Source organism: Thunnus thynnus, chromosome 17 (genome assembly GCF_963924715.1).
Source record: "Thunnus thynnus chromosome 17, fThuThy2.1, whole genome shotgun sequence".
Taxonomy (NCBI): Eukaryota; Metazoa; Chordata; class Actinopteri; order Scombriformes; family Scombridae; genus Thunnus; species Thunnus thynnus.
Window position 1 is genome coordinate 13,350,964 of NC_089533.1, and position 21,013 is coordinate 13,371,976.

The window sequence follows — 21,013 nt, forward strand, 5'->3', positions numbered from 1 at the left end:
GAGAACTCTCCTCAGTTGAACCGCCACTCAGCAATGAACAGCCAACTTGGATCGCCCTAACAATCGCAAAGAAAACCATTCTACTCAACTGGAAAAATAGACACAACCTCTCAGCATCCCAGTGGCTTAACCTACCATCTATTGGGTATTGTCTAGTTCTTGTCATATTTTCTCACTTTATGTCTCAACCTCTGTTCTGTGTTTATACACTAAAAAAAAAAAAAAAAAGATAGTATGTCTATGGTAACACCTGTATTGTCTTATTGGTTACTGATATACAAAATAAGTCATCACATAGTTTTATGTGACAGACAGCTGGCTAAGCAGAAGTACTTTGACCATGTCTGTGAAAAACAAGCTGACAATCATACACCAACCCACACTGTAAATGAACTGTCATTTTCAAATTTATCCAATTAGGAAAGAGTTTCCACAGCTCACTTTCTGGGGTGTGAAGGCCAAGTCAGAGAGAAAAATATGTTTTCAGCTAAAATGTCCACACTAATCTCCATGCTAATGCAGACTGTTTAGAGAAAGTCAGTCATGCATACAAACCACATTTCTATTGAAGCATGAGAAATAGCTGAGTGACAAGTTAAGCAAACCTATAAATAAAATCACCTCATAATACTGGTGGTATGGTCCTTTGGATCAAGATAATGTTGGAAGAGGGAGTCAGTGAATGTGGTAGAGAAAAGTCTTGTATTGACTTTAAGATGCAGCAAGATGACTTAAAGGTCACATATTATACTACTTTTCAACAAGTTAATATAGGTCTCTGAGGTCCCTAAAACATGTCTTTGAAGTTTTTTTGCTGAAAATACCACTGAGATTATGCATTCTAGCATGCATCTATACCCCTCTGTTTCTGTCCTGTTCTGGATGGGCTGTTTCTGTGTCTATGCAAATGACCTGCTATCCTCACGTCCCACTCTAAAACTGGCTGTTGCTTTCCAGCCGTGATACAATGCAAGATTATATGACCACAAGAGGAGAGATTGAGGGCTGTTGACAGTATTGATATTCATACTGGAACTGCAATGGTAGCGTCCATAATACTAGTATTACAGTAACGCTAAGTGTATCTGTGGACCAGAGTGGACGTATTAGCCTCGGCTTGACTTTACATACAATGCCATAACAGGCCACTACAGCTCTGAGCAAGTTAGCTTACTGTGTGCTAATCAAAGTTACATAACGTTGTCAAGCAAAGGAATTCCTGCAGTTTGACCATTTCTTTTTCACACGTTTCACCGTTACCTTCACAGCATGTCTATCATTTACATAACATTACAGCAGCAACACACACATACCGGTGAGGATCATGGTGCAAAACGGGCTAATGTGTAACAACAAAGCTAGCTAAGCTAGCGCTGCAGTTCAAAGTTTCACAAAAAGCAACATGAAAAAACAGTTACCACCATTCAACCTACTACTGTCATCATTTTTGTTGGCTTCAAATGAGGCTTAATGTTCACACAGTTTCTCTTGACTGTCCCTCAACAACATTAGTCAAAAATTGCTAGCCATATTAGCCAGACAACATGCTAACGCCAAGTTCAACAGGCTTACCTTGCTAAATAAACAGTAAAATAGCATAAAACATGGCAAAACTTACAGCTTCCAAGTTTGAGGTTGGGCCACAGACAGCTAGTATCGATCCATCACACACACATAAAACAATTTTCCAGTCGTTGTGGGGACATTTCCATCAAAAATATAGTGAATCCAATGGGTCTTCACTTCCTCAGATTATGAGAGAATAGACTGTTGTGTTGGTTCTTGCAACAAACAACAGAACTTTGATTCTGTTCAAAATTTGATTAAGCAGGTTTCAGTGGGTGAGGATCATCAGCCTGCTGGGGGGAGATCTATGTTCAACAGATCCCTGACGTCATAAAGGGAACCAAATTTAAAGTGTTTTTGCACACACATTTACTGAAAGATGAAACAGGAGAAAAAGAGAGAGGATGGTCTTTTCTCTCTAGACATACCATGGACACATATTTATGTTGAAAAGACATGAAAAAGTGCATTTTGCATAATATGAGACCTTTAATTAGAAGAGCACCAGTCCAACCTGAAATAATGGAAAACCACGTGGAAGACATGAAGGATATATGGAATTTATTTTTGTTTCATGTATTAATTTGAGGAATGTTACAGCCTCCTCATCGGTCCACACAGATCTGACATTTTTGTCTGCCACCATTTTTCTTCTCTAAAGCAGAGCAGAAGCTTGAAGGATGTTTAAGTCACATGCTTCATGTACATCATGATTTATCCACTGTTTCCATTGCACTTTGTCACATTTTTTTAATAAATACACCAACTTTTCAATGTCAGACAAGTGTAAAAACGTTTTTTTGTGATATTTTCAATTTTTTTTTAAATTTCCATCATTTCCACTCAGGTTTTCTTATGCACAAATTGAAAATGTGCATAAAAACACACAGAAGGAGAATGAGTAGTGGCTGTATGTGATTGTGGGTGCAAGACGGGGGAAAAAAAAAAAAAGCAAAGAGAGTACTGATGCAGAGTACTGACTGGTAAAATAAATGTAATGTAAAATGTTTTTTATAACACCTGGTAAAATGGATTAGGCCCACTGAGCTTTTGAAAGATTTATTTTCATGTTTGGAACAGTTTGAGTAAACCCCACTGAATCAGCTGAGTAGAAAAATTAAAAAGGGGGAAAAAAAGGAAGAAAAAAAAAACTGTGGGCTCCTGACAGGCCTGAGGCCAACTGGCTGCGATCCAAATGACTTCTTACATTATGCCAAAAACAATCGCAGCCTCCTATCTCTGTCCACACATATAGACACACATGCATGCACACACACAATTGCCTCCATACACCTGTCTAATCCACTTCTGTTTGATACGCCTTTCCAAGCCTATCTTCAGTTGTCCATCTTTCCTTCTGTGAGCAGTTGCTAGCTTTTCCTTTTGTGGGATTTAAGCTGCACCCCCACCTCTCCTCTCTTCCATACTCCTGCCTCTTTCATTCTCCCCCTCTCTCTCTTTCTCTTGTGCCAGCCTGCATCCCTTCCTTTCAATTAGTCAAACCTGAAGAGATCCACCACAGTACTGCCCCTCCTCCGCCAAACATTTCTCATCTCTTCTCCTCTTCTCCTCCCTTTCTGTGTCTTGATGGTTCTGTCACTTTTTCTCAATTAGCGGACCTGACAGGCAGCTCAGCCTGCTCCTCCTCTCCTCTTGGTCTTCCTCTGCCATGCTCTCTCTCTCTGTCCCTCCATCTCTCAAGCTCTGAAATGTTGCAGCAATTTTCCCAGAGTCAAAATACAATTAGGCATTTATGTTATTTTGCCTTATAGCAAAACTGAAAAAAAACGTAGTCCTTCATCAGTAATTATATGGGCTCGTTTCTTCAGAGCAGGTATAAGAGGAGTGGATAGGAATGGAAAGAGGATGGCTCTTTGCTGGAGAGAAACAACACACTGTCGTCTGCCTCTAATTCAGCAGGCTTAATTCTCCTCTGCCTCTAGGTGCTGTTCTATATCCAGCCCCCTTCTTTGTCCTCCCTGTCGGCCTGCTTCTCTCAACCCACCACGCCGTGAGAAATACCTTCAGAACTTCTGGAAATCCCTCCCTGGGATGCAGCTCTGTTTGTTCTGCCTCTTGCCCCTGCTCTGCCCGTGGAAAGCAGGGCATGCGCTGTGAACTCCCCTCCGTCATTCACTTGCCGATGCTGACATGTTTATGTGTGTGTGGAGGGAGAGAAAGAGAGCGAGGCTGCTGTGCAGTCAGCAGACTGCACTAAGACCCTGCTCACGTCGCCTGCAGCAGCAGCAGAAGCAGCAGCAGAAGCAGCAGCTTCCCTTGTCCTGGCCAGATTAATGGCTGAATGGGCTCCGCCGTGCCCAGCAGTCCCCCTCTTGCCGCCCCAATGGAGGGCATGCTGAAACTGAGCGGGCTGGCATTATCGGGCACAGCCAGACCACGCTGTGAAAAGGGATTACGCCGTCAATCGTCACGCTCACAAACAACATGCTGCCGCAGAAAAAAAGCCCCTCTCCCAGCTTGGATAAAGACTGCCAAACAGCTCTCTGCATTTCTCCCTCCCAAAATCTGAGAAAAACGTCTTGCTTAAACAAAAGATCCCCCCTCCTCCCACTGTAGATGAATTGGCATAAATGTGTGTGCTTATTAATCATGACAGCAAAGGCAGAGGCAGAGACAAAAGGGAAGAGAGAGAAATGAGTAAGAGAGGTAGAAAAATAGGTGAAAAGAAAAAAAAGAGAGAAAGTGAGGGTATGTAATTATCACCCCATTGCCCTCCTCAGAAAGCAGCACCTCCTGTGTTATTGCAGGGCTGTTTGCCCTCTCTGTGCATTTCATTAATTAAGATGGGAGGATACGGAGGCCGCTCTGAGGCGAGGTCATTAAGCCCACCACAACACTCCTCCCTCCCCAGAGCCGGCTCACAGCACCGGTCCCATTGTTCTACCAGCAGAAAGTGAGACATTCAACACTCGGAGCTGCTGTAAAAACCACGGCACTGCATAAACACACACACACATACACACACAGCCAAATGAACTGCATCTGTGCTTTCCGGGATCAGGTCGTACGCTTGCCAACACAAATACGTCTGTCTTTCATTTAGCTTGTACAGCCATGTTTTCCTCTCTTTCTCCCCCTCCTCCTTCCTTCACTCCGCCTATGAGTTGTGTTTGGAAGTGAGGCTGGAGGGTGAGACAGGTGCAAAAGCAAGGAAAAGGAGATGTGAAGCACCTGGACTTCTTTAGATGACTCAGAGGTCACTGAAATGCTTGTATGTGGTGCTGGTGGAAAGTAGTAGATCTGTCTGTCTTAATCACGGTTACAAGGATTAAAAAAGAAGCACAAACACAAAATTACACTACATATCTCTGTCTCTTCTCTTTATGTTTTTATGTTCCTCCTTCTCTCTCCCTCCCTCCCTGAAATTGGTTCACTCATGGTGGCAGTGCAAAGAGTTAAGTTTTCTTTTCCTTATTTCTGTACCTTGTGCGTCACAAGTATCACATCATATCATTAAATCTTTCTTGCAATGGTGTGAAATAATTCATTAATAATACAAGATAGGTAGAAAGATAGGTCCAGTCAATTCACATAGATTTGTTTAGATGTTATATTTACCGAATGCAGTGGAAGTGGGTTGTCATAGTGATGCTCTTTCTTTGTCCTAATATTGTGATGGGCTTTCATCTCTATCCATGTTTTCTCTCTCCTCCACCTTCAAAGTCCTTTGTGTTTTTGAATGTCCCGTTGCAAAATGAGTTTTGTGTTTGGTTGTGGTATAATGTCCTCCAGATGGGTTTGATGTAATAAGCCCAGGTGTGCTGGCTTACAGGCCCAACATCCAATTGACCTTTTACCCCTGAAGTAGGTCAGTAAAGGTCAGCCGCCCAGCTCTCTTGTCATTGTAAACACAAGCTTCAAATCTGTCCTTATCACTCCATTCAGATGGAGAAAGGTGCCACTGCCAGTTCTGAGAGGGAGATAAAGAGAGAGCCATATGTTTCACAGACACATTTCATACATTACGGCAATCCCCAAGACTGAGCGTGTCTTGTATTGTTTGCATTCTAAACTCAGGCAGGAAAGGCAAACATGACAGGCAGAGCCAGTACTTATTTGCGTATGAACACCACCAGCTGCATTGGACCTGAAGGATTATGCTGGGTTAGTCTGGATAAGTGCATCTTGGTGGTTATTGCCCTGTCTCAATTATCTCTTTCCCTCTCCGTGCTATCCATTTCAGCTGCTCCAGGGTATCCTCGATTCTCAGGGAGTCTGGCCCACACTTTCCTACCCATGAGCCACTTGGATCACCATGCCAACAGTGGAGTTCTCTATGGGCAACACCGTTTCTATGACACCCAAAAAGGTGAGGCACAAGATGATTAAAATTTAATCAGACAGAAATAAGACCATTTAAATCCAATTTATACAATATAGTATGGTGTAATTTGATTTGGGATATTGATATAAGGATGCCTGGGGATACTATCATGAGAGCTGAATAATCTAATTCATTCTGTCATTGTCATTGCCTTTTCCTTACTTGAGTAATGCATTTGTCTTTACTGGCCTGCCTTCCTTCCTCTCTTAGAGAACTTCTATCTTCGAGGTCTCCCGTCCCAGCCACCTCTCATCTCAGCCAATCACAGTCTGCCACCGATGTCCAGGGCAGGTTCAGGACACTCTCAGGGGTCCTGCAGCAGAGATAGAGATCCTGGGGTAGCAGCAGGTCTACATAAGGGTCTTAAAGAGGGGTCTGTGGAGAGAGGAGTAGTACCTGTCAAGGACAAGGAGAGGTCCAGTAGCAAACAGGAGGCAAAGGAGAGACAGCAGCAGCAACAGCACCACAGTCACCAGCCACCCCAGCCCACACACCATCACCATTCCCACTCCCATCAGCAGCACCCACACTATCCACAGCATCCACTGCCCCTGGAGGAGGTCAACAGTCGGGCACTGGAGAGGCATAAGGCATCACTCACAATGGAGTACAGCAAGGAACACCCTCAGAGTATGGGCAAGCCCCTCAGTGCCTGCTTACACAATGGCAAGATGCAAAATGGAGATGCAGGAACTGGAGCAGGGGCTAAGGCCTCCATGTCCAGCTGTGGAGGGGAGGGCACAACCCTTGGGACTATGGGAGGTGGGGGGAGCGGCCAGGGCAGACATATGGGGTCCAGTGGCAGTAGTCGCTGTACCAAAGAGGGGGTAAGTGGGGAGATGAGGATCAGTGAACAACCTTCAGACTGTCTGGAAAGGGGTCAGGCACCACTCCACCACTCTCTGTCCTACTCTGTACCCCCACCCTTACATATGGGTTCTGCTGCTGGAGGGGCACACCCCCACCCGCATCCTCATGCTCATCCCCATACACATCCTCACCCAGGGGGCTTCCACTGCCTTCAACTCCATCCCAGCCACCCACACCACCCACATCATTCCCATCATACACACCACCACCCAGACTTCTTCTGTCCGCCCCCTCCTGCACCTCTAGCCAATCCTGCCTCACATGAGAGGGGGCCAGCCAATGCGGGGCGAGAACCTAAAGTCACAGGGCCTACATTTGTGCCATCTGTGGCAGACCTGGGGGACAAATCCAGTGGGCCATTCCAGCTTGGTAACCCTGACTGCCAGGGTGTGGGCGGTGGAGGGGGAGGCGGCAATACAAAGGACAAAGTAATAGAAAAGAGTGGAGGTGGTGGACACCATAGTAGTTGGCACAGAAAGCAGCAACAACAGCAACAGCAGCACCCATACAGAAAGACAGAGAAGGCTCCAGAATGGATGCAGTCCCACCACCAACACATTCAGCCCTCACAGCTTCCTCAACCTCCCCAACAACAGCCTCCACATCCCCAACAGCAGCACCAGGTTGTACGATCACGCAGTGCTGAGTGTATCAACAGTGGTGTGGACATGGATGTGTTCAGACCCTCACTACCCCAGGGACCCAAGACTGGACACTCTGTTCCTCATTCTGTCAACACTTCTCCTTACAGAGACTGTTCCCATCCAGGACCCCCACCTAACTCCTCCCCACTTGGAAGTAAAAGCATGGGTCAACATAGTGGGGCTGGAACAGCCCATGGCCCTGGACCTGGAGGTAGCTGCTCCTTACAGAGAGATGGACAAAAGGTAGCCAGGATTCGCCACCAGCAGCATGGCCGACCTGGCCCAGATGCTGCTTCTCCAGCTGAGCTGAACCAGGCAACTAATCAGGAGATGAAAAGAAAGATGGACATGTCCACTTATGGTTACAGTAACAGCAGTGGGCAGCAGCACCACCACCAGCAGCCCCCAGTGCCACCTTGGGCCATGAGGCCACCTCACCACATGTCACAACCAGAGGAGGAGCAGAGGAAGTCCTACATGGAGTTAGGGGCCACTGGTGGGCAACATTCTCAGCAGCAGCAACAGCAGCAGCAGCCGGGAATTAACCTGCCTCCTCCTCAGCCTCCCCCTGCACCTCCCCTCAGTCAGCAACAGCAGCAGCCTCAGCAGCAATCTGAGCCCCAGGGCCCAACTCAGGGGGAGAGCAGTGCCATGAAAAGCTTACTGAAGTACAGCAACCAGCAACAGCCACTGCTCCTCTCCCAAAAAAGCCCCTTTGGGGGACTGGGAAGCCTCAAATCAGGTCCTGCTGGGGGGAGCTGTGCCCTACAGGGTAATAAACAGACTCTACCTTCCAGGAAGGGCCCAGCCAATGACAACGAGCGCCCTGATTATAATGGGCGGGGCCGGGATATTGGGGAAGCAGGTCATGGGGAAAGTGAGGTGCGGCAGCCACCAGTGGGAATTGCAGTGGCGGTGGCCAGACAAAGGGAGCCGACTTGTCGTTCATCAGACAGTCATCCCAACAGCCGACAAGGCAGGGTACATCCCTCTGTGAAAGGTAAGCAGTCTAGGTCAGTGCCTCATAAACAGAGGTGAAGGGAACAGAGACAGTTTTTTTTGTTTTTTTTTCTTATCTGTGACCCACTGATGACCTAGCTGTGAAAAAAAGAAACCAGAAAAAGCATATAGCTGAAAAAGCCCGAAACATATTGGTGTTACTGAGAATTTTTTGAGACAAACCTTTATTTTTGGTGAATGTATTAAGGGTTTTGTATGGTATGTAATACTCACTGTTGTTTTACTAAAATAGATTTAAATATAATTTGCTCTACAGTAGTCCCAAACCATGGCTATCCACTTTAAGTGAGTTGTATAATATTTAGCTTTCTTCTTACCCATAAGCAAAGATCTGTAAATTTCACAGAAATTAACACTTTAATTTCAAGAAATAATTCCAATAGGAATAGCAATTAACATTACATAAACATTACTGAGCTTGGCTCCAAACCCATGTTGTTCCTTTGTTTGGTTTTAAACAAACATAAAAACACAGTCTTGCTTTTCATTAAATTTACCAGCCTTTACCAAAAATAGCACTACTATTTTCAAACATGGCAACAGCAAGCAATCAGTGACATAAGTATCCTTGCTTGGACTTGTACTTACTGTCCAGAAATTCATGGTGCCATTTTGAAAACAGTTGAGATGATGACCTTTGATTGGGTTCATCAGAATCTGTGTAATGCCTCATTAAAGTGCTTCATGTCAACAGAAGACTGATTTCATTTTTGGGGAAGAAATAGAGGTATGACGAAAGAAATAGGCCATCAAATAGTAAAGTATATGAGAGTATAGTAAAGATGGCTTTCAGTGGGGCAAACTAATAAGCAGTGTCAGTAGTCTAAGTCTCTTGTGAGTCGTGGTACTGTTCTAAGAAATGGTAAGAGACTTGGAAATATGTCCTCACAAGGACACAACGGTGAAAGCAAATGGTTAAGCTAACGTTTGTCTTACAGGACCACCGCGCTCCATGTATCCTTCAGACCCTACCGCCGAGGAGGAGAGGAAGAGGATGAGTGGGGAACAGATAGGTCTGACTTGTTTAGACAGAGAGAGAGATGCATATATCAGGTAAGCAACTGTAAAGCCATTGCTTAATACCCAATTCAAATCTGTATTGTTAGAAACCTTCAGCCTACTGGTCCTCATTTATATTTCCTTATATTTGGCTTATCCTGATGCAGGGATAATAAGGAAAGGGTGGAGTTTGCAAGGATCCACCCCTCCAACAGCTGTCACGGGGACCTCACCTCTCATCTCATGGTCCCAGGCGGGACTTCCCTTCAGTCTGGCCAATTAGGAGATCCTGCTGCACATTCTGCTCACCATCATTGGATGCCAAGAACTGGAAGCCCATCCCTCTGGATGACAGGACACTCTTATGGTAAGAGAATATTAAGAGTTTTGGAAATTAAAATTCTAAAATTGTACTTAATCACTCCACCTGTTTGACTTCATTGATTTCAGTAATGATATTTTTCACTGAGATCATGTGAAGAAGGTAGTAGAGTCCTGCTTTTCCAATTTATGGAATAGATAAAAAATGAGGGCGTTTTTATGCTCCTCTGATTTGAATGTCAGTTATGCTTTTATAAAATATTGTTCTGCAGTAAATGTTGAGTTTCCTTAATGCCCGCCGAACTCAGTGTCTCATCTCAAATTTGTGAAAAATTAAGCAGCCAGGATTTTACATCATGCTGAAGAGAACACATCATTTCAATTTAACCATGTTTTTATTGGTTCCCAGTCAGGTTTAGAATTGATTGCATGATTTACTCTTTATGGCTAGTAGTAGTTACAGTATATTTGTAGCTCTGTTTTACATTGAATATGATGGGTACATAATCTAAACTGACATAATTTCTATAAAGCAGGTATAGGTCATACAGCCCTGCACCAGAATCTGCCCCCAGGTTTTTCTGCAGCCATGTCAGGCCCTCTACAGCCAGTCCTGCCTCTGCCTCAGGACCCCTCTGCCCAACTGGTGGTCCTGCCCACTGACCCTCCTGCCCATCCTGCAACCCATCACCTGGGTATGCCATAACCTTGATTTCTCCTTTAAGCCAAGTGTATTTATGAAGCACTTCAAACAAATGTGTCTGCCAAGTACACACAAACTTCGCATGTATGGCCTCACACATACTGATAAATGTATTTGCCCTTATAATCTGCCACACAAATGTAAATCCCTATATATTTGAAATTTACTTCACCTCCCACTGACTAATGATTAACACAATGTTATGTCAGTGTTCATATAATCTGGGGAAAACATGTTTGTTATAGTGATCCCGTGGCAGAGCTGCCGACAAACTTCCCCTCGATGGGCTTGTTCACAGCCATGCACACCAACCCACAACCCACATTTCCTGCACACCACCTGCTCGGCCTGGCAGGAGTAGTGCTCTCAATGGGTCAGGGTACTCATCTAAAGCTATATGTACTATATGTGCCTCCACGTACACATGCATACACAGTGTACCACACCAGAGAAAAAGGACATGTGAGAATGAAGGAAAGCTCACTTATTCAGTGAACAGGCTGTGAAATTTAATTAGCTCACATTTTTCGATGGTACTTTTCCTTCTGTGCTCCACAGGAGTTTAAGCTGAGAAGGGAAGTGCATCCACAAAAGCTTTCCCACAGGAAACATTTATGTATCCAAGATTACGTCTCTGAACAAGGATTTTTGGTGTGTCTGGGAAAAAGGGGGTGGGAGGGAAAGTCAATTTAGATGTAATTGTTAATGAGAAGTGTATTACATACAGAGAGAAAACATCAGGTTTCAGTTCCTGTAGTGTGGGCCCACTACTTCCCAAGTGGGACCTCTGTCATAGCACATCACCCACATCAAATTGTAATGGTCCTTAAAGCCACATAATGAGAAAGGTTGTCCACCCACAGACATGGGAACTAAGCTTCCCGCTGGGCCGTTTCACAGACCCCCTTTCTGTGGTTTGGCTGGCAGGTGGGACTTCTTGGCGGAAAGGCCACACTGAATACTCCAGTGAGACGTACACGCATTTTCAGTCCAGTATTTTGACCTTTAATCAACCTACAACCATCATCATCTGTTTGCATTTCATCATTGTCATGACTTTTTTCCAGCATTCCAGCAAATTCTCAAGGCAGTTCTTAAGAGACAGCTTTCTGTTTAGAGCGGGGGAGAGTGTGGGATTGCTTCTGCCTGGAGACATGTTGTTCTGTAAAGTCAAAACTCTTTTTCGAAGAGATTTGTCTATGTCAATGCTATAAAATGTGAATACAATGGTTTTTAAATGATCCATAATGGTTTCACTGTTTTTAAATGGGGGTGTGGGAGGTAGATAATGAGATATATGGATAACACAATGTTGTATTCTAGTGTTGCACATAGTGTTGATACGTTTGAATCCAAAGGAAAAGGTTGCTAAAGTGTGTATGTGTGTGCATGTCTTTTTGTTCTAACGTAGCTTCCTCCATCACATTCCTCCTCCTCTCTCTCATTAGATGTGATGGAGCAGCCAGGGCTGTGGCCCCCTGTGTATGGTGCCCGGGGCCCACCCTCCCACATGCAGCATCCTGCTGTGTACTCCCGATCCCAGTTTCTACGGCAACAGGAGCTGTACGCTCTCCAGCAGCATCAACAGCTCCAGCATCAGCATCAACATCAACACCAGAGCCACCAGTCACAGCAACCACAACCACAGTCCCAACCCCAGCAGCAGCAGCACAGACCTGCACATGTCATGGACATGCAGCATCAAGCCACACACAATGCACAGGTGATTATAAAGTCTAAATATGCAAGAAACATTTTAGATGTGAGGAGAGTTTGATTAATACAGATTTATCCAGACTGACATCTATCTGCAAATGCAAAACAGAACAAGACTCAGGCTGAGTGAGTCATGTGTCAGCTTGAGTTATCACATGACTATTTAGAATATTTACTCTATTTATGTGACTACATTGCAATGAATTGGTTATTACATTGCTAATATAAAAAAATCAACATGCTTGAGATCTTAAAGGTTTGTTGGGCCCTTCAGTAAATATGGATATTAAAATAATTTTATTCTAATGCCATAGATGCAGAAGAGACCAGATGAGGCCTCAGTTGAACTGGAAGAACTTATTTCAGAACCCAGGACATCTAAACCTGCCAAGCCCTACTCATACAACCCAACTCAGAGGAATACCTCTCCCCCTGGGGCTTGCACTGCTCACCTGTCCCCTTGCTGCCAGTCCCCGTCACTGCGGCCGCATCCCAAAAGCACTCCTTCTACACCTTGCCCTGCTCCCAGCCCTGCTGTTACAGCCCCTCACTCACCTGCCATCAGCCCAGCCCCACCTCAGATGCCCAAGGGGGCAGAATCCCTGGACAAGAGAGGAGAAGGGCAGCCCCCGCAGGACTACCCAGAGTCTTTGGAGCCTGGTAAGCATGAGCAAAAGCATTTATATGCCTACAAAAATATAAAGATGTGCCTCAAAGTTTCCCCGCTGCCTTTGATGCAATGCATGCAATGGCATAAGTACAAGCAACATTGATGACATCAAGTGAAACATGCTGTTTGCAATCAGTGTAAGATGCAGCTAGTTACAGATGTTAAGCTAAATAAGTCTGATACATGGCAGAAAGGACAGTGAATTCTAGGATATAGCAGCACCTTGTACAGTATATCCAATGGTTATTGGAATACCCACTGTTGTTAATGATCCTTTTTTTCTTCTGGTGTGGTAATATGTGTGGGTGGCTCTGTTGGCAAGCCCCTGATTGACTGAACAGCTCAAAGCTGCAGAAAATGGCTGCCGGCTGAGCTGGGGCTTTCCAGTACCGTTACCTTGGTAATGACTGAGAAACACCTCATCCAGGCCCTCACCTCTCCTCCAACACCACAGGCCCCACACTCCCTTCATCATCATTAATGTCTGGCTAACGGCTGCTGCACACCAGAGGAGTTATGTCAGGCGTTCTGATAAACCTAAAGCCTGGCCCACTTCAGATAACACACTCAAACAGGGCTACATGTGGTCCCCTACCCCTCTAACTGCTGAGAGATCAAGGCAGAGTGCCACTTAATTTCCTTTTCCTGTTTTTCACCCTCGTGACCTCAAAGGTAGAAAGTTAAGTTTAGAATGGGCCTGATGTGTAAATTTTCAATTTGCATAGCACCTCTAAATGTAAGGCTCTCTTCAAGAGAAAGTGTGCTTGTATTTCAGCTAAAATATCTTTTTTTGTGGGAGATTTTATCAGAATTGTTAATGATTCTATTATATACATTTCTTTCTCTCTATAGACTTGCCCCCTGGATACACCTACCCTGCTATTGCAATTGGCTACAGGAGTGGGCCCTCCCCCCAGGATGTTCAACTGGCTGAGCCAGCTGACCTGGAAGCAGTCCAAGTGGAGCCTGCTGAGCATGCTCCCCAGTCTCTCTCCAGCCTAGGGGAGGAGCTAGACTGCCAAGCAGTGGTCAGGCCCCTCCCAGAGCCACTCCCACCCAATGAAGGGGAGCAGGAAGAGGAGGAAAGAGTGGTTGAGAGAGTTCTGGAACAGAGGGAGGATGTTGAGGTCTCAGTGGTGTCAGCAGCCAACTATGTGCCTGGAGAGAAGGAGGTGGAGGAGCAGGGGCCCGCCGAGGAAGAGGTGCTGGTTTGCCCCCCTGCCGACAGCCCGGTGTGCGAGGCTGCTTCCTGTCCAGTCCCCCTCTCAACAGAGGAGCCTGAAAGGCCAGAAGCTGTCATCACCTTGGAAGAGGAAGAGGATGATGAGGCGGTGGGTGAGGAGAGCCAGGTGGAGCATGCTCAAAAGGTCAACATGCCTGGAGAGCAGGAGCCAGAGCTGGCCACCATCATTGAGCTTGACCCTGCTTCCCCTGCAGCCCCTGAGCAGCAGTCCTCAGCCCCTGAGGAAGCAAAGGATCACGAGCAGCCGCGCGGGAACAAGACGACCCTTGATGACACCTCAGTGGATTTAGTGTGTCTTTCCCCTGCCTCAGCTTCCACCCCTAGCCCAAGCCAGGCAACTGTCTCTGTGCCCCACAAACCTCTTGTGCCCTGCTACTGGAGTCTGGAGCTTCTGATTGCTGCTGCTTTCTGCACAGATGTACCACCATTTCCCTTGTTCCCTTTCAGCACCCCATCAGTTGCCCCGTCACAGCCCAACCCCCACCAGGGTATGGAGCTTTTGAGTGAGCTGGCAGATCTGGAGCTGCAACAGCAAAGGCACACCTGTGGGAAAAGCCAGGGTGAGGGACAGTGGATCCTCCATTACTCATACACATTAACATGCACACAGAAACACACTCATATCAGCGGAATGCACTTCTATCTCATAGTTTACCCTCCTTTTCCTTGGTGTCCACTGAGACCAACTCCCCCTCTCCCCTCAGGCCTAGCCTCCGTCACTCTGCGTTCCCTCCCAGATACTCCTCTCTTCCTGTTGGTCTCAAGAGCCTCTGGTGGATTCTAACACGTCCCCAGAGAAGCTGTCTGCATGCCTGCTTGCCGTTCCTTTTCTTTGGTGTGTTAAAGGCACTTTTATTTCCTAAAAGGCTGTTCTAACGATGCAGAGGCCTCAGGAGAGGGAGAAGAAGCAGGAGGACAGAGCTGAACTACTAGTGAGGGGTGTACACCTCCCTCTCTCACTCCTGTCTCTCCCTTCCAGCTTTCCTTAGGGAGCTGTCTCTCCATCCTGCCGCTGTTTGATCCAGACGTGTGCATGAATGCACACACACAGCCAAACACACATAAAATACACACCCAATTGCAAATACACACACTTTAACAAAAAGGAAAAAAAAAATTAGCAGCACACCAATTGGCTTCCCTCTTTCCCAAACACAACACGTTACTGAAAGTTAGTGTGTAATCACAAAAGCAGTCAATGTTTTCAGCACCCTGGAGCATTGCCTGGCTAATTAGACCCCATTGTTTTAAAGTGCCTTTAAAAGCTTCCTTGTTTTTCAAAGCGCCATGTGTGTGTGTGTTTTTTTTTTTTTTTTATTCATGCAAAAGGATGTTTTGTGTTTACCACAGCATCCTAATGCATTTAACTGCTCCCAAAAGAGGCTTCTATAAAAAGGGTATCATCAACTGATTTCAGAGTCAGTGATGTTGTCTTCGTGATGCAAAACTGTTGACAGCTCAGGGAAGTGGCACATGTCGTTTTAGAGTCACAACAATAGTCTTTACCAAAACAAGTACTAAAAACCAGAGGAAAAACAAGTCAGTATTCTTTATATATTCATGTAAAGACGTGACACTGCATTACTTTGTCATGTTTCTCCATCTCTGTGACTAGACTGCAACCCCCGATATTCAGCCTTTTGTGCAGTCCATTAATGGCAGATATTCCAGTCAGTGCCACAGGCAGATAGGGCTATATAGAAAGAGCATGGCCCAGGTGGCCACTGACATAGCAGCATCTGGTGAGTCCACATTGATATGACCTCTGAAATGATATACTGCTGCTTCTTCATACTGGCTCAGTGTGCCCAGTTTCCCTCAATGCCTTTCTTCCTCGTCATTTGTTGGCTATATCAAAAGATTACTACTGAAATAATAAGCCGCATGTGCAGGTTTTGACGTGCACAGGTGTCCCTCACATGCACAAATTTTTAAGGAAACAAGCTTAGTTCACTTGTAGTGTCTCTAAATCAAGCATGCATAGCAACCAAATAAATTGCTTTTTTCTTTTTGTTGTGTAACAGAAGAGGAGTTGCTAATGTTTGACCTCCAGAGCCTTGCTACCCTGGCCACAGCCCGAGCACTGGAGATGGGCTCCCAGGAGGACAACAGTACAGGTTCAGGTCGACACTTCCCAGCCCGCAGGATCCTCAATTTACGTAGGAAATGTAGCTGGACACCTCGGAATGAACCAGTAAGCCTGCAACTATAGTGTGCCCTTGTTAATGACTCAAAACACACAAAGATTCTATAGGATTTTTATGTCTTTCATTTAAATAAATTAATAGATGACTTAGTGAAGAATGTATTTTACTTGAATCTTCCAAGGTTGTTAAAAAAGCAAATAACCACTAATGATGTGCTCTTCAGGTGTGCCCAGCTAAAGGTAGCATGGAAACAATGGATGGTCCGGAGCTTGCAATGCGTGTGAAGTTGGCTGAGCTACAGCGTCGCTACAAAGAGAAGCAGAGAGAGCTGGCCAAGCTTCAGAGGAAACACGATCATCAGTGAGTATATCCTCCTTTTCCTCAAGCTCACCTCCCCATTGGATTCAGAGATTTCAAAAGTAAAAAAATGTTTCTAATGTCAGAGATAACTCATTTCTGTTTTGTTTATTTTTGCTGCCACAACCTTTTGAGTTTAGATACTATATATGTAGTATCTCAGTTCCTCTCTGTGTGCATGTATGTTTGCAAGCAGGAAGGAGGAAACACCTCGCAGCCCAGCACGACGAGGACCGGGTCGGCCAAGGAAGAGGAAACCCACCCTCACTATGGGTCCAGTGTCCTCATCTGAGAGCCAAAGAAAAGTCAAGTAAGTATCACTCAGCCCATCTCTGCAGGCTGGCTGTAGTCCAGTCCTGCCTGATAAGCCCCTCTGTATCACTGGCATACAGGGACTGCCTCTCATTGGCATAAACAGGAAATGGGAGAACACAACTGAACCATTCAAGGAAGTCCACTTAACCCTTTCTAATGTAATCAACACTGGCGTTAATTGTGAAACAGCATAATCGGTGTCAGTTGTTTGTATGTTTGCTCATACAGAATATTTATGTATGCTCGAAATGGACTACACATACCTACAAAACCGCTCAAAGGTCTCATTAGGTTTCAACCCAGCTAATCGTAAACCTCAGTGGCATTACTGTAGTGCATGCTGAGCTTAGCTGGGCTGGGTTCGGGGGGGAGTTGGCTGGGGGATGACAGGCAGAGGATGTAATTAGAGTACTGTGAATTCTCTTGTAATCTGTCCCAGCAGCAGGAATGTGACACACCACTGCCATTACAGCCCCACAGGGTCACCATGGGTCCAAAGGATAACATGATGGTCAGACAGTCCAGGCACTAAGAGATAAGCTGACATTTAGAGCTTTCATACAATGTCTGTGAGTGTGTATGAGGTAAAAAACAATTAGTGGAATACAGTGAGAAGTACAGAGGAATAAAAAGGAAACAGGGGGACAGAGATGAAGAGATTGGATGATATTCAAGAAACAAGGACACTACTTTATCTCAGAATTTGATGATGACATTTAAAAAAGTGGAAGAGTCAGCTTCTGTCAAAACAGGGACACCATTGCTGTTTGGTGGTGGTGGAGGTACTGGTAAACCAAAAGGGTCTGGGGAATAAAGGTTTTCTGTCAGGCTTCAATTAGTCTTGTCATCAGGGTTCGGAAAGGCTTGGTGCACTAAATGTCACCTCGCAGTGTTCTTTCTCTCTGTCTTCTCTTCTTGCTTCTTTTCTCACTGTGGTTTCTGGGCAACGGTCCACAGTGTTCCCAGCTGCCCCTCTGCGATGTCACCTCCACTCTCCTTCCACCCATGTACCCCTGCCCCCTCGCTAGGCCAGCGCTGATCAGAGTGGGGACGCTGATGCTGGGTGACAATGACACCCAAATGAAAGGGTAACGGGGCCAGGGCCCTGCAGCGAGGTGCAGTGGAGGGCGGGTGGAGGCTGCCGTTGGGTTGTGGGATGTTTTTCCGACCACAGTGCAGTAAACCGCAGTCTGTCTCTCTTTTGTTTCAAAATCCCAGCCACAGCTATCAACAGCTGCATTTTATTTTTCTCCAAGGCGGTCGGGGTGTACTGCCTTTTGTGTTGGTGGATCTGTGTTACAGTGCAGCAGAGAATCACGCGACGCCTCTGAACGAGAAGCAGGCAATCAGACCGGGGACTGATTAGCCCCATGTTGCGTTACATGGCAGGGTTATGTAAAAGCATGTGCTGAACCTGCCACTCATGCCGTACAAGACACTGATGCTTGGGTGCTATGATGGAGGGCAGTGGGTCAGTAGGTAACATCCCAGCCTTTTAGTATCTCCTTCCTTACCTTATTCTGCTTGAGCCACAGGGAATGCGTGTCAGTGTTTGAGTAAGCGATGCATTAAAGCCCCCCTGCTTGCGCTTTCTATGCATCTGTGCAATTAAGTATGCATGCAGCTGTGTGCTTATGAGCATTTATGCAGGCATTGTTTGTTTTTGTGCGTGCCTGTGTTATTCCTGTGGGTAGAGCACTGGGGTCCTTTGTGGTGCTGCTTTGATTGGGGGGAAGGCAGAAGAGAACTAACGCTCGCCAGCAAACCCTGCTAATCAATTCTGTTTAATTAGTCACTGTACGCTCAGCCCCACCAGCCCCCCCACAGAGGGGAGGGACTCTGTCACATTGTGTTCGTCAGCAGCGGAAGGCAAGCCATGGTGGGATCTGCCTCACAGGGACAACTCACACTTCACTGCCACCTCTGTCACTCTCCTGTCAGTCAGCGGGCAGACAGTTCCACTGCCCGACAATCGCCTTCATTCTTTTCATGTTCTGTTACAGATGCGTGCTGACACACTCTGATTGTGAGATTTACACACAATTGAGGCCTACACACAGTGCATTCTCTGTGCTCTCTGTGCTCGTTATGTGTTCCTATGCTGAATGCACTTACAGAAGCACACACCATTAGATTGCAAACAATGTGTAGTTACAGAATTGTATGTGGTACAATATGTAAACAAAGAACTAACATGACATTTTGAATAGACTGTATTTATCTACTTCACATTTAAACCTTGCTTACTCTGTAATGTGACTGATTTCCTATGCTGTACAAACACGAGGAGAGGGGAAGTTAATCTTTTGTTTGAGCAAGGCCTGGCTCATGTCGGTGTGGTCTATGGGCAGTCTTCCAGAGGGAAATTCAAGGGCATTTGGAGTGGTTGGCCTGTGATGCTGCTCACTGTAGGGGAAAGAGTGTGCCACAGTGATATGAAAATGCAACTGGAGAGCTATGATATTCACTGAGAACAATAGAGCTGCATACAAATGTAATGCCTTCCAACCATTCACTGTATCTTTCAAAGCTGTGTAGTGCTTCACAGGCTGCAACGACACTCCCTAGATAAAGCGTTAAGGCTGCTTATGCCACACTGCCCTCAAACAATCCCAGGTTCCTTGTTAGATCCCAATTTTTCAAGTGTGTGGTTCAGACACTGGGCTATCCTTGTCCTTTTATGTTATTCTGTTCATCAGACAGTGAAAGGAGAGTTATTAGATCCCACAGAGAGGTGACTCAACTCTGTTTTCCCCCTGTGATGTCCTACCCCCTCTTTTTCTTTCAAACCACCGCCATTCTTCTCTAATGAATGCCTCTCCCTTGTTTTGACTGGCAGGTCGATGGGGGCGGGACATTCCCTGACACCTGAGGACCTAGGAGGGGGCGGAGACAGCCAGAGAAGGAAGAAGAGGCTGTCCAGTCGAGGTTTTGAGCGACTCAGCAGCACACAGGTCAGGTCTTGTCCTCTATGCGAGTAGAAATGAAAGAGGCCACACTTTGTTTCTTTGTGTTTGATATATTCCTTTGTTGCATACTATTTCTAATTAGGTACAACCCTCAGGAGTCAAATTCTCTGCTCTTCATATTAATATCTTTTCGTTGGGGCTCCTACTATTCCTTTTTGTTCTTTCTTCTCTGTGTGTGAGCAAACGAGAGCCCTCTTCCTCTGACGTTCTGATGCTTTAGCGGCTGCTGTGACCGGGAGTGTAAATGGCTCTCTCTCATCTCTCTCTATTGCAGCAGATAAAAGCGCAGGGCTGCAGAAAAAGCAGTCTTCACAGTGTGCTCAGCTCCAAGCTGGCTGGTGATGTGGCTCAGCTCAAACAGAAGGCCCAGGCTAAAAAGAATCTCTCAGGGATGGGCTCCAGGGACAAGGAGGTTTCACCCTGCAACTCCAACCCCAAGCATGGACACAGAAGCCAGGGCGCAAGCAAAGCTGAGTTCAGGCGAGAGTCTGGGGGACAAAGTGACACAGGTAGATACGGGCAATCACAGTATTGATTCTGCCTCATGCTGTTTTGTTTTAAAGCACAATGCTACATTGTCAGTTTCATACTGTTGAATCTTTAAAATTCTACCAACAATACTTGACTTAGATTTGAACTGTAATGGGTTTGGCAAACTTTCTCAGCAGCCAGTGTGGACAGTGGCCCCCAGGAGAGCTGGACTGGACTGGTGCGGCGGGGACGTAAAAAGGGAAGCACCACCCTGACACAGGGTTCCTCCCGTCTGAGCCAGCCCAGAGCAAGGGTTCTTCGTGGCCAGAGACAGGAGCCAATGGAGGTGGGAGAGAGCTCCCCTCCAGAGAGTGACTCCTCTGATCAAGGTGAGGCAGTGAACGCTGAAATTTGGTTATGAGACACATAGATAGGTAATGAAACTAAATCCCACCCAATATGGCTCAGTGGTAAACATTGTCCTCTTACAACAAAGAGGACCTGGGTTTGATTCCTGGCCTTGCGCCCTTCTATATGAAGTTTGCATGTTTTCCTATGTTCACACTATTGACTTCTGGGTTCTTTCCTTTACTCTCACAAACACAGACAAGTAAAGTGAATTGGGGACTTCTAACTGGCTTGCAATGAAATAATGGG

At 45.9% G+C, this 21,013-nt stretch overlaps 1 protein-coding gene and 2 long non-coding RNA genes across 7 annotated transcripts in view; 1 reads left to right on the top strand and 2 right to left on the bottom strand.

The window, feature by feature from the left end:
* LOC137168563 (BAH and coiled-coil domain-containing protein 1) overlaps positions 1-21,013 on the top strand; it is a 66,723-nt gene that overhangs the window by 34,136 nt on the left and 11,574 nt on the right. For 2 of the 5 annotated variants that reach the window (XM_067571211.1, XM_067571215.1), the window contains 14 exons: positions 5,771-5,896; positions 6,122-8,425; positions 9,384-9,498; positions 9,612-9,811; positions 10,299-10,460; positions 11,917-12,191; positions 12,499-12,844; positions 13,707-14,657; positions 16,122-16,291; positions 16,468-16,604; positions 16,798-16,911; positions 19,756-19,870; positions 20,160-20,394; positions 20,551-20,745. In XM_067571211.1, coding sequence (XP_067427312.1) covers positions 5,771-5,896; positions 6,122-8,425; positions 9,384-9,498; positions 9,612-9,811; positions 10,299-10,460; positions 11,917-12,191; positions 12,499-12,844; positions 13,707-14,657; positions 16,122-16,291; positions 16,468-16,604; positions 16,798-16,911; positions 19,756-19,870; positions 20,160-20,394; positions 20,551-20,745 — 5,445 coding nt within the window. The remainder of the gene's footprint in view (positions 1-5,770; positions 5,897-6,121; positions 8,426-9,383; positions 9,499-9,611; positions 9,812-10,298; positions 10,461-11,916; positions 12,192-12,498; positions 12,845-13,706; positions 14,658-16,121; positions 16,292-16,467; positions 16,605-16,797; positions 16,912-19,755; positions 19,871-20,159; positions 20,395-20,550; positions 20,746-21,013) is intronic. The other 3 variants (XM_067571214.1, XM_067571213.1, XM_067571212.1) reach the window with 3 other exon arrangements.
* On the bottom strand, positions 2,111-6,153 carry LOC137168566 (uncharacterized). The gene is made up of 2 exons (XR_010924299.1): positions 6,074-6,153; positions 2,111-5,497 (listed from the first exon to the last, which is right to left on the bottom strand). It is a non-coding gene; the product is annotated as an uncharacterized lncRNA (long non-coding RNA).
* Positions 6,203-21,013, bottom strand: part of LOC137168564 (uncharacterized) — a 61,073-nt gene continuing 46,262 nt past the window's right edge. The window contains exon 3 of the long non-coding RNA XR_010924298.1: positions 6,203-6,286. This is a non-coding gene — a long non-coding RNA (uncharacterized lncRNA). The remainder of the gene's footprint in view (positions 6,287-21,013) is intronic.